The sequence below is a fragment of the Notothenia coriiceps genome, unplaced genomic scaffold (assembly GCF_000735185.1).
Source record: "Notothenia coriiceps isolate Sejong01 unplaced genomic scaffold, NC01 NC01_scaffold00022930, whole genome shotgun sequence".
Lineage (NCBI taxonomy): Eukaryota > Metazoa > Chordata > Actinopteri > Perciformes > Nototheniidae > Notothenia > Notothenia coriiceps.
In genome coordinates this window covers 52,113-65,491 of record NW_011355631.1, presented here as the reverse complement: position 1 = coordinate 65,491, position 13,379 = coordinate 52,113, and the positions used below count along the sequence as shown (strand labels likewise).

Here is a 13,379-nt window from a genome sequence, read left to right as displayed (position 1 = left end):
GGTTTACTCTCTATAATCACACAGATGGGGCCAGCCAGGGATCGTAAAGGTAAGCTAACCAAGCTCTAGCAATTGCCCATAGACTGCAGTCTGTTTGGGTTTGTTTGCTGTCTCCTCAGGACTGTGGTTTTTCCACCGTGTTGACAACCTACCATCTGCCGCAGAGCCAATCTAGATCTGCTATACCTTCCTGTCTTTGTTTACTCTGCTGCAAGTTTGGGACTAAAGATAATTATTTATGGTAGTATGACTGAAGTGTACCCACAAACGTTGACATATGTTCAAAGCTGTGACAGGAAGAAAAGAAGACAAAAGTTATCTTAATAAAATATGTTTTATTCAGTAATAAAAGAAGAAGATGACATCCGACGACCATCACCTGAAATTCAGTCAAACAGGGTAGAGAGAAGTGTAAAGAGGAGCTCCAAAATAGCACATGTTTACAGAGTCTACACTAAACAAAGTAACATACCGTAGCTACAGAAACAAAGAAAGGCACTCAGTCTTTTTTTAATTTAGATTACAAAACAGGTCGAGTTGTTTTCAAGTTCCAATTGTGCCACAATAACTACACATAAACTGCCCCCGTTTCCTTTACTTTTTCTTCCAAAGGATATGCCACAATAAGGATACAAATGGTTCTGCTGGGCCACAATATCAAGCCATGGCATCTTGAATATATAAAGTGTAAACACAGATGTAAAAAGAAACACCATTACAAAAATAAAAAGGCTTGTTCTACAGTATATATACAGAAACACTATGACATCATGAGAAATGTGTTTTTTTGCAGGTCACCAAATACATTACTCACCTGTAGGGTTCACCTTTGTTTTGGTCCTCTCTTGGTAACTGTGGTGTCTTCTTTTGGTCTGGCAGATCTGGCAAATTGCTGTGAATTTTAAGTTAAGGTCTGTAGGCAGCAAACATTTGTATTAAATGGGCAAATGTTTATTCTGAATTGACTAAATTCACAGTTCATTTCTCTCTCAGCAAGGACTTGTTGTTTCTTTAAGGAGAAATAATCTCCTTCTTTATTTTGAGAATGATCAAATGTTAACTCTAACTCGATAGCACCACAGAAAGTATACACCAAAACTGCTACCTCACTGAAAAGACACTTTCAGCTGTAGGGTTCACAGAAGGAAAGTCATACTTTTATAGTTCGTATCATGCTCATATACGATCATGTTTTTTTCTCATGTGGTTTGGAGCATGAATTCAATCTGAGGAAAGGTTGCAGCTACTGGTTCATAAATGCCACAAGCCTACTGACCAAAAACGGACCTTTTGAGAGTTTGGGTGTCCTGCTTTCTGGAACTCACTAAGTGACAGCTAATGTTGTTCACATAGATTGAAACGCTTTGCAGATGTGGCAGGTTAAATAAAGGGAGAGAGGAGCCACTGGAGTGTTGTCTCTTAATAAACCTTACACTTTAAACAACTAGTGTTCCTTGCAGGTTTTTCTTCCGGCTCGCTCATTTCAGTAGCAGGCTGTTCGGGGATTCTCTGGCAAGTGCCATACTGCAGTCTCTAGCTAGCACTGAAAAAATAATTACAGGGAATCTGAACTGGGACCGGCTGTCCTATGACTGCTTAAAAAGACATCTGTACTAACATAAACCTGACTTTTTGATGCTCTAAATGGAAAGAAACTCTAAAAACCAATACAAATGCAGCTATAACCAATGTTGTGCTCTATTTTGTCATATATTAGAAAGAATATGAACATTTAAAATATGATAGCTGTTCAAATTTCTAAAATATTTATGGTGGCCGTTGCCTCTAAAATCATACTCCAGTCTCGAGCTAAGAGAGTGAGGACATCTCAAACTAATAAATCACGCTGCAGACTTCGCGGTTCATTCTCTGAACTCAAGGACTAATATGCTGTCGCCGAGCTAATTGGTTACGGGATGCAAATTAAAACGGCATCAAAATCAATAGCCGTGTTCCGTTTGACAAGTTCAGAGGTTGATGTGTAATTATGGGAGCGGAGGCGAGGAGCAGCAGGTGGAGGGTTGGGGCTGCCAGAAAATTAGCGCTCATCCTCCTGAAGGCACGGAGGACCAAAGCCAACACCGCTGCTGTGATGGAGGTGCCCACCTTATTATACCCAAACACCACCTCCTAACTGCCCCTTTGTGTATGCTCAGTGACATCTGATCCTGTTCCTTAGTATGTATACCAGGTCTTAATAGGTCACTTGTGTGAGACACTTTCCATGTAATATAATATACTGCACAAAACGGTGTAGGCAAAGAGTTTATATCTCATTAATTCAATAAAATGGCCTTTTGATATTGAACAGGAAGTTGATATTACACAACCAAATGAGCCCCGACTTGCATCACCAATATATTTGTTTTGTGTTTTAGGGTTAGTAGAACCACAGACTTTTTTTTTTTTTTCAATAACACGCGTCTCAATTCTAGAACATTCCTCACATTTTTCTGAATAATTGGTCAAATATTGTTGCAGTAAAAATAACTATTTATATACCTCAAATCTGTGTCTAACTGCCCCAAAGAAAAACCATACCCAGGCCTCTACTCCTTAGAAAATCTTGTCCTTGTTTCTTGTTCATGTGAGAGGTAAAAGGATACGACGACGAGGGGTTTGTCATAGAGAACGTAGCCGTTGGTGTCCCGCAGGGCTTTCTCGGCACTCTGCTCACTGGGGAGTCCTACGAAAGCCTGCCCTTTCATCCGCCCCTCCTTCATCAACACAATGTCAAACCTGAGGAGAGAAAAGCACGGACACATCATTATCTCTCCAGGATTAAAGCTTAGCCGAGTCAATGATACCGTAGATAAAACCAGTGTTACAGGTGAAAAGGTCATCTGCTTCTGTATAAGAAATTAAGAAAATAGGGCTGCACAACTAATACAAATGTTATCAAGTTCGCAATATTTAAGGCAAAATATGTAAAAATATCATGTGAATTAACTATTTTGGTGCTGCAGAGAAGGTCCCATCATTATTTCAGAAACATCTCTGTTTGGTACAGGTCATATCTTAATTGCATTATTTAAAAATAATCCCAATTCTTTATTTCATGTAACCTATAAGTAGTCTAAGTCTAGGAGACAAAAGGACCTGCTTGCACACAGGTTTAATGATAAGAAAGTTGCATTCTAAACTGAAGTTACCCTCAAACAGTGACGGGTTACCAAAGGACAAACTGTTTTTCTGGCCGAATTGCATCTTCACGTTTATCACCTACATCTGCGTTCAGAGTCTGGCTCTCTACTAAACATAAGCTCGGTTTGATGACTCAGGTGGAATATTCATTTCAAGTAATGCTGATGCACAAACATTACATGTCCCTCATGATCTCCATGTCAGGTTAGATACTTATTAATAACATAACACGCAGTCAGCATGAATTCCTAAAAACTCTCAGAGGAAAGTGACAAATTGCCAGCGTATATAAAAATAGCTCATGAAAGGCAGGACACGCTACGTTGATAAGAGACAAAGACATTGTTTACACACATGTTTCTCTCGGCTTCTGAGGAAGGGTTGACGTATCTGCCATAGATATACTTCAGGTCCTGTAACACAAATGAAAGAATATTGAATATATATGTCTTTTGTTCAAGGAGAAGTCATCTTAAAACCAACAGCAAAATGCAACTTTAACACCGAATGACATACGATGACATGCACAGTCTTAAGCAATAAATGAAAACTCCAGAATAAGCCTCATATCCAGTAACCCAAAGTGGGTCAAGCGCTATAAGTGTACCTACTTTCTCTTCCACTTGCTTTGCGATATTCTTCACGTACAGTCTGCAGGTTGGCTCACCCGAGTCGTAATTTTTATACACAGACATCCTTTTTATCTCTGTTTCAAAAGGAGAGAAGAAGAACAAGAAACGTGATGCAAGGTGCCTCTCAAAAACAGGCACAAGGGATCATCACACGAGCAAAGGTACATTCAAAATAGTCTAAACTCAATAACATCCCTCAAGGGTTTTAAGACTGAACTGAAGAACGAGATACAAAGTGATTTGGCCATGGTTACAGATATTTTCAGATATGAGTCTCAGCTGGTGTTTGCTGTATTAATGAATGGACGTCAACACATTTTTTACATTTCCACAAATACATTTCTAGCTCAGTACTTGTTCCAATATTTACATGACAGAAAAAAAAGTAATCATCAAATGTTGTTTTATTGTTATGAAGACTTGAGTTTGAGATATTACTTTAAAGAACCAAAACATTCATCTTGTATCATTTCTATAAAGAACAGGATTTGTGAGGCAAGAAAATGGTTCTAAAGGAAAATGAAAAGTTTAAAAAGGTCACTGTTGTACAGCATCAACAGCATCAACGCAATCATTCTTGGGTTAGTATTCCATAACCTGAATCACTTATTCCTTCATATTATCAATCAACTACTGTAATTTTCGGACTATAAGCCGCGCCTTTTTCCCCATTTTTCGACGCTGCGGCTTATATAACGGTGCGGCTAATCTATGGATTTTTACAGCTAACGGCCACTAGGGGACCTCCTAAATCTATGGATTTTACAGGTTACAGTCCACCACCTTTAACTCTATGGGCTCTATGGCCGGTCCGCGCCCCCCACCTTTAAGCGGCGGGCTCCAGCAGGAAAAGCTGGAGGCCGGAAAAGAGTGAGACATGTAGCGCGCAAAAGTAAAAGTGGAACCGAGAGTGGTACGAGAGACAGAACGAGAGCAAGACAGACAGACATTACGAGAGCGAGACAGTTTGTCCCCGTACCACTGGTTGAAAACCACTGCTGTAGATCACTGCCGGTACGTGCGCTGGGAGCGCACCGTTTAAGTTTGAAAGTTGAAAAGTTTGTGTGTCTGAAACGCTATGTGATACAGTACAGTTTACACAGCACATGTTCTGTAGCTACTATTGCACTAAATGCTAACACTTGAATACGTTATGCAAATATGCAACTTGTTTGTTGAAATGTTAATAAATGGGAGCTTCCTCAAACAGCCATCTCTTTCCCGACAATCCCCTCTGTGCACGAACCCTTACATATGGTAATTAAACATTAAAACACCTGCGGCTTATAGTCCAGTGCGGCTTATATATGTACACATCATTCAATTTAGCTGCTGCGGCTTATATTCAGGCGCGCCTTATAGTCCGAAAATTACGGTAGTTGTTTTACTTTCCTGCCACTACTTCCCATTTTGAGACTAGTTTTGTTGGTCCTTAGGGAAATAAAATCCCTTTCCTGATTCCAACATCCGTGTCTTTAGGATAGCAGTAAATAAAAAAAATAAAAAAGCATGCAGATATGGCGCATACCATCTCTTGTCAGCCGTCCTTTCTCCAGCTCCTTCCTGGAGATGACATCAGAGGGGAGATCCTCCTCATCGTCACTGTGCTCCTCCTCCTGTCGGGACGCCTGAGTGCTGGGGTAAAGCTTCCCAAAACCCTCCGACTCTGTCACCTCCTGACCACTGCTGGGGGGGGGCTCCAACTCGTCCACTTCTAAAAAAGGGGCACACAAGTTCCAAAACACTTTATCACATTGTAACTATATTACTTTTGGCAGAAGCTGAGCTGCATTTCATTTTGCCGGTATGTGTCTATGAGACAGAACAGACACTCTCCCTCCAGCACAACTACACATGGAAGTTTTCAAAGTGACAAAAGCAGATGGTGAAGTAATCATTCCACAGTGTTTATCCTCCAGAAAACCAAACAAACTCAGGACGGGAGAGTGGAAGCAAATCCTAATTCACCATATTGATGTTTATAATGTTGATCCGTGGCGGCATTATAAACTAATCGAGTTGAAAATAAAGATTTGAGTTTCTGCTTTGATAAATGCCGTCTGTTAGCATGATATTTGAAGAGAGGCTGCATCACGTCAATATGGACATTCAATGTGTGTCAGATTAGGAACTGTAATCAAATCAAAATCCATTCCTGTTTTGCCAACATGAGTTTGAAAGACAGTGGGAGGGATAACACAGGCAGACTTTTGAGGAGCACACACGTAGTAGATGGAATTACTAAGAGCAGTGAGGCTGTACAAATCCGAGGAAGATGTATGTGTGTGTGTGCACCGGAGCGAGAAGTGCTGGGGAGCTTTCCTGATACACTCTCGGCAGAGAACTAGATCAGTGCTTTCAAAATTATCCTCCTCCTTATCTGTCCCCCGCCTCCCCTTTCCATTTAAATAGCTTGTTTATCGGATCACACACAGCCCCTTCCCCAAAACAAGACTAATCCAAAAAGCCACCTGTCATAGTTTATCTTTCCCTGCCTTTAGGAAATCTTTTGTGTTTGACTTTGAGATCTATTTTACTTCTCAGAGGCTTGCCAGGGAGTGAAGTTGTAGCTAGAGAGAAGGGAGATAAGGCGGACGAGGAACTGCACAGCTGACAAGTAACACAGGCTGTGCCCCCAATGACATTTCCTCATACAGATAAAGATAAAAACCTTTTCTGTGCAACTTTCTCTGCTGTGATATACTGCTGTGTGACACTCGGCTCTGACTTCAGCCTTGGTAAGGGCTTTAACTTATGTCAATAGGAGTATCAAACCACCTTCTGCTGCAATGTGATAATACACATGATGTATAGCAATAATCAAATCCTCACATTCCTGCTCAAAAGACGAGAGGCAGTGCTCTTTTTATACTGTTCCCCCAATGTGTGTGATGACTATAGTATTCCTCTGATTTATGTTGTAAAATAGGCCTTTTTGTGTTACTCACTGATAATTAGTGAATTGAGTTTATAGATTGACTTCGCTAAGGTTTTCCCAAAGACACATATAATCAATAAAAGATAGGAAACAGAGGATATCATTCAAATGAAAACTGAAACTTTATGTTATTAGTCAGTTGACGTGAAGTCAGCCCGGCAGGATTACAAATTTGGCCACTTTCTGGTTAAAACTGCCATTTTTTATCCTGAAAATGTGTTAGAAATGGATTCAGCATTCTCAATGAGCGCCTAAAGTATTGTGTAAATAGGCTGTAATGCCATTCATTTCAATTAAGGCAACGTAAGCTAATTGTGCAAGTTGCCCATCATATGCAGGTTAGCATCTGGCAGTTTCTATGTGCTGGGGGACCCATACTATACATATCTAACATAAAACGTTGGTGTACTCAACATTTCCGGCTTCACTTTGCAAACTGGATTTAATTCAAGATTAGTGCAAAAATGTGCGAATAATTGGGAAAAGATGTAATAATCTATTAATCGCCTTTTTAAGCCCAAATAACAGATATACACTAATTAAAGCTTCTTAAATATGGAGGAACTGCTGCTTTTGTCTGGTTTAAATCAACGTGAAATAAGTACTTTGACATCACTTTGGGCTCTAAAAGAACTTGAATGTACTTTTTTCTCTGTCAAAAAATGATGAATGAGTTAAGAGTGTGTGGATATGAAAGTGATCACATGTTGGAGTAGGTGAGGATCTAAGGTCCCTTACCTCTGCCTTCATCTTCAGAATGGCATGGCTCCCTCCCCTCCTCTGTTGCCGCCTCTGGAACCGCAATGTGGAATTCAATTTTCTTCTGCACGGCGGAGGGGGGCTGCTCGAACACGTCGGAGGGCTGCAGCACGGGAGCACTGAGGACAGCAGAGAGAAAACAGCACCCCCCTCAACAGAAGCCTCTAAAAAGCACCCACAGTAAACCGGCACCTGAGCGGCTTAAGGGTTGTGGTCAACCAGAGATATTTCCCAGTCCACGAACCCACTGAGGTGTGTGTGTGTGTATTTATAGTTTCAGAAACAGAGTTTGTGCTCTGTCATTAAGGGAGTGTGTGTGCGTGCAGCAACAATAAGTCTCTGAGCCACTAAAGGCGGTCTTTATGAGGAAGACATATTGTCTGGAGGGTTTTGTCCTCCTTTTTTTAAGCTGCCTGTGAATACTGTCTCTGCTTGAGGACTGTGACATGCATGAGTGCCTTTGCTGTACCTCTGAGAGTCTGCTTTGGGAGCGTAGAGTAGATCCTTGATCCTGGGCTTCTTTCTCTTTGAAGCTGTTTTTGGTCTCAAGGGTCTCTTGCATGCTTGGTTGACCAGGCCCATCAGACGAACAATCCTGAAATAAAGCAAGCATAGGGAATAAAGGACAAAAATGTCTACCTTGAACAAAAAAGAAAATCACCCACCTATTGGAATTTAAAGACATTTCCCCTCAAGAGAAACATTATTACTTCTGAATGACATGTTATCTGGATCTACTGCTTTTGTCTAATTAATGCAAAACTAAATGAGGGTCTCAAATGTTTGTGCAGGGATAAGTGATCTCCAATTCCTCCGCACCTCTCTTTGTCTTCGTCTTCCCCACTCTCATACTCTGATTCTTCTCCGCTGGACATCTCCATGTCCTCCTCGGGTAAAGGGGGGTATTCAGGAGGGAAGGGAGGAGGCATGGGGAAGGGTGGTGCAGGAGGCAGGTGCTCATACTGCAGGAAACAAAGCGACATGGCTAGGGTTACAATCAGTCTGGCTTCAACTGACGGATTTCATGAGCGTTGTCTTTGCTGCGGTACCTGGTAGGTTTGGACCAAACTCCGATTTATTGGTTTGCAGATATCAAAGTGAAATACATATGGAGCCATGATCCATGTTTACTATCACAGTAGGGTGGAGCGATACTATGTTTAAATTAAAGTACTACTTGTGTTCAAATATTAGCCACACAAATAATATATGACTTATAAAAAGTGTAGTTTATAGGGCTGTCACTGATTTTAATTATCGGTTAATCTGATGATTATTTCCTAAATGAATCATTTGGTTAATGAAATGCTGGAAACAATGCTCACATCACAAGAGCCCCAGGGGACTTCTTCAAAATGTGTACTCAAATGATATGTGAACAAACCCTTCATTAAAAGAATATACAAAGTAATCTAACTGTACAGGTGGTGTGTATCAGTGCTATGAGTATGAGAAAAAACATTTTGCATTGAAACTATTTGTATTTAGTTTTAAAAGTTTTTCAAAAATTGTTTATTTGAATGTTCAAAAGAGCCTTTCTTCAATGCTGTTTTTGAATAAATGAAGGATAAATCCACAGCCGCAAATATACGTGTAGTGTAGTAAAATAAACACCTAAAAGTATTGTGTATGTTTCTTCAGTAGTCTGAAAGAAGATGTTACCAGTCCATATCAAAAAGTCTTGCCTTAACATCAAACACATTCTATCCATCCACCTAAAACTATTCCTTTGTTAGCTTGTTTTCCTTTAGACAACAGTAATGCACTCAAGCTTACCATGGGGGGTCTGGCAGTGATTTGGCCAAACGGACACGGCAAATTCATCTTGTTCATCAGGTGTAGTACCTGTTGAATTGGAGATATGAGAATGAGACAGTGATAATTGTATCTAATATGATTCATACCAAAAGCTGGCAGAAAGCTGGTCATATAAAGATGCTGCTTCTCTCAGACAGGCAGCCTGTGACTCCATATGTAAAACTGTTTGCATTTTCATTCAAAATACAGGGATCAGAGATAGAGGCTGAAGTGAGATAGCAGCGGTGACGACACACTAGCACCACCAAGACGCCAACACTGAAAACACAGGCAGTATGGCTCCCAGGGAAATGTTAAACCCATAACTCATGCCTCCCACTTATGGTTTATTATTAATACTTGGTCCCAAAATTGAAATTTAAAAGGCAAATGTTTGCTGTTTGATCTTAAGAGGCTGGACTAAGTTCAAAAACCTCTGGGATATTCCTTTGTACATTCACCAATATGTATCTGTCACATTTGCATTCCTTTTAACTAATTCCCACGACAAAAAGGGGAAATGTAAAAAGTACAATCTACACATTTGACCAACATCTGCAGATCAAAGACTTGCAGGTAACTGGGAGAAGAAGAAGAACATGATATAAAAGAAGCAGGATTTACTCACTTGAACATAAAACTTTGGCACACTGATGAGGGCATGTGTTATGTTTGTCAGAATGCCATTAGAAAGTGGTGGGTATAAATATTTCAAAGTGGGATTCGATTGAAATTTCAACCTGTAGGAGAGTGGAAGGAAAAAACAAAATGACTTCAAAGGAAACTCTGTAGCTGCATTTTAACAAAACACATTACATCATCGCCTTCACAACTCACAAAATATGTCTAAATAATAGAGACACGTGAATATGAGGTCCAGCCAGGTAGCTTATTCTTTAGATGGCAAGCACTCAGCCAACAGAATGTGAAACTCAGCCATTAAGGGACGTTGGGACCAGCATGCCATGTCAGCACCAAAGCTTGTCCTTGCGTAATAAAAACTTTTATAAGCCAAGACTCTGCGTGGCACAAGAGAAGAAACCAAAATCTACTGAGACCTAATAAACAAAGACTTCAAATTGGGGGGACAGTGAATTTTGTTTAATCTGCCTTTTGGCTGGGTGACAAAGGAAGCTGTTGACAGTTCTGCTCGGACTGAGAGGAATATGAAAATCCCAGTAGGTCAGTTGGTTCAATCGAATACATTTAAAACAGATTTAATCATTTATCAATTTAGATAAATGGGTAGTTATGCATAGGAGAATACACTAATTTAACTTAAATGATCAAAAAAACATAATAAAATCTTAAAAAGAAAATTAAAATATTAATTACAGAAAAACACAAGTTGGGTTTGTAACAGCTTGGTCCATTTTAGAGGGAAATAAAATAAATGATAAATACAAAATAAGAATATATCCAAACAGGGTGTGAAAGTAAAAATGTGCACATTGTACTACAATACACACTGATTAAATTAGAATATATAAGCTAGTGTATTAAGCCCTTCATTATGTGTTTTAGACCCAGCTGTAGTCACAGTGCCAGACTTTCTTATTTTTACCAGAGAATGCTTCGGATGATAAGAAAAAGAAAGAGTGATCAGCTACACAACAAATATGTAATCAAGCTAACCGCATCCTACCAGGAGATGCTGCAGCTCCAGGTTTGATCTGAGCACAAGGTAGGATGGAGCGAGAGCTATCAAAGACCACCTGGGCCCACCAACTGGCAGCACAGACAGCCTGCCCGTTTAATTGGACACAAGGCCGTTGCCGGCTCTGAAAAGTGCTCCCAGATTCTCATCCAGGATTATTGTCAGCAAGTCTCCAGACAGCGTTTGGACATAAACGGACAACTCCAGGTTTGGACAGCATGTGTCTTACATGCACGTTCACTTGTAGTTAGTATCACTCGAGTGGGTGATGATTTGGCAAAGGGAGACAGGGGCTGATACCAAACTCCATTCTTTAACCTCACAAGACAGGGCGAGGTCAAGTGCTATAATTCAATATGGTGCCTATAATATAATAATATGATGCACTACAGAATGACCCATGGGTTGTGTATTTAGTCTAACAAATATATCAGACAAAAAAACGAAAAATAAAAACAGCATGCCTTGTTCAATTTAGCTATCATTGCATCAAGATTAGCTCATATTACACCAACACTATAAAAAAACTCCAAATGAACTTGTATTTAACACTCACCCAAGGTTAGGTGCAATGCCGGTTTCTATGAGGGGAATGTTTGGTAGCTTGGTTTCCTGTTTCTTCTGCTCCTTCCTGGCTTTCTTTCCACTGAAGAAAAAACGGAAACATGTTACAAAAAGGATTCAACTGCAGCTTTCCTCCTTGGTTCTGTATACGATGGTTTTTGATTTAGTTTACATGTGATGAGAATATGTTTACACTAAAGCTGGGAGGTTAACATCCATGTTCAAAGTAACATTTCTGATAACTACAGGGTTTGTAGATCAAATGTGTATGATTTAGGACACTTACCTGACGGAAACTGATGGGTCCTTTAATACTGTTACATGATCTTGGCTTTTTGCAAACTCTGCAACAAGTGTTTGATCAAGAATCTCTAATTGATGGAGCCTCTGAAGAGCCTAAAATAGATAAAATGGGGATTGGGAAAAGAACAGAACAGATTAACAGATTGCATTTACCTCTATTATGCATGCAAAGCCTTGTTTAATGTCATATAACTAGAAACACTGCATAAATAACTCACTTTTGCTGCTGACTTATCACTTCTAAAGCTTGCAAATGCAGCATGTTTCTGTGGAGATGAAAATCGTATTAGAATACACAGCAGCTCCAATTAATTAATAGATGTAAAAGCTCACACTAAGTTTCAGTAAAGCACAACCTACCAAGCGTCCTGTGTTAGAGAAGACCCTGACTGTCTCAGCTCCAAAATACTTCAAGAGGTCTTCTTTCTCGCCCTGGCTTAGATCAGATGGTAAGTGTCGGATAAGCAGTGTTTTACTGCTGGTTGTTTGGACCAGGTCCTCATTTGTGTCCATTTCCCTGTAGGATAGCAGGCAGAGAATAGAAACAGTTACACAACACTACTGGAATAATGTGAAAAATAGTGACCAGATGAATAGAGACCTTTTTCAAAGTGAAACATTCAACTAAAACAGTTATTAAATAGGTAATTATTGGTAACACAGACATCAAGTCCCTCCACATGAATGATGTGGTCTTACAACACAATAATAAGTGGGTAAGACACTTTCTTACATTACTTGTTATTAACATACATGTTGTGACACGTGAGCTATTTTTAAAACAAACACTGCCGAATTAAAGAACCAACATGATTACTTCTTACAAAGCCGAAGTGTTGTTGTATCATATAAACTGCCTTTTTTTTTAAATAAAGACACTGAATGCTGCATCTACGCTGGGCTAGCTCAGACCTAGCTCCTTGCTATGTGAACGAAGCTCATATCACATGCATGTATTTTTCCTTATTTCCTTTTGTTGCTGACTATAACATATTTTATGATTCTAGGACATTAAATACAGCCATTAGTCAAATGTTTGAACAAATAATTAAAAGCTGAAGTGAAATATTACATGAAATACCCGCCTGCTGCTGCAGCCAGTAAACATACCCACTTCCGCCAGGCTCTTCTTCTTCTATTAGGGATTTCTGGCGGACGACAACTATCAGAGCCACCTTTCGGACTGGAGTAGTAACATTCAAGTTTGACCAATGATTAGGAGAACTAACGAGTCTTTCTGAATCAACACACACATTCAACCAAATGTGCTTAAAATGTTAACAGCAGAGACAGTTTTGAAAGTACAGAGAATGTTTGTTTGGGGATAGTTCAAATGGCGCTCTAATCAAATCACTCTAGTGCAACTAATACATGAGATTGTTAAGTTCAATTATAAGAAAGTGTACTTCTAAATGTGTAATGTGTGTTGATGTGAAGTACCCATGTTTTTATTTTTTTATGATCTATAACTATGGCAAATATATTTTACAAGTTACTTTTGAAATACGTCTCTTACCGGAAGTGTTGATATTGGTGTAGCGCAGTTGTTTAGTAGGCTAGTATCTTTTAATTTAAAGATAGATTA

General features: G+C 39.6%; 1 protein-coding gene across 4 annotated transcripts; it reads right to left on the bottom strand.

Annotated features, from left to right (window-relative positions):
• Positions 1-315: 315 nt before the first annotated feature.
• rnpc3 (RNA-binding region (RNP1, RRM) containing 3) lies at positions 316-12,920 on the bottom strand. Of its 4 annotated transcripts, none has more exons than XM_010781255.1 (16): positions 12,905-12,920; positions 12,155-12,311; positions 12,013-12,060; positions 11,778-11,887; positions 11,484-11,573; positions 9,899-10,010; positions 9,250-9,318; positions 8,293-8,435; positions 7,943-8,068; positions 7,453-7,592; positions 5,305-5,490; positions 3,756-3,850; positions 3,499-3,557; positions 2,607-2,739; positions 815-892; positions 316-671 (listed from the first exon to the last, which is right to left on the bottom strand). In XM_010781255.1, exons 2-15 carry the CDS (start codon positions 12,305-12,307, stop codon positions 824-826), a joined length of 1,533 nt encoding a protein of 510 aa, XP_010779557.1. In that variant the 5' UTR covers positions 12,308-12,311; positions 12,905-12,920; the 3' UTR covers positions 316-671; positions 815-823. The 4 variants fall into 4 exon arrangements, with proteins under 4 accessions (XP_010779557.1, XP_010779556.1, XP_010779554.1 ...); XM_010781254.1 differs by having other exon boundaries at positions 12,876-12,915; XM_010781252.1 differs by having other exon boundaries at positions 12,867-12,910.
• Positions 12,921-13,379: the final 459 nt, after the last annotated feature.

What these genes read in the sequence shown, in the direction of transcription:
- rnpc3 (XM_010781252.1), bottom strand. An exon ending in GGCATTGCACCTAACCTTGG is followed by an intron (nt 10,011 to 11,483) that starts GTGAGTGTTAAA and finishes ACTCTCCTACAG; the next exon opens with GTTGAAATTTCAATCGAATC. An exon ending in TCACTGCCAGACCCCCCATG is followed by an intron (nt 8,436 to 9,249) that starts GTAAGCTTGAGT and finishes TGTTTCCTGCAG; the next exon opens with TATGAGCACCTGCCTCCTGC.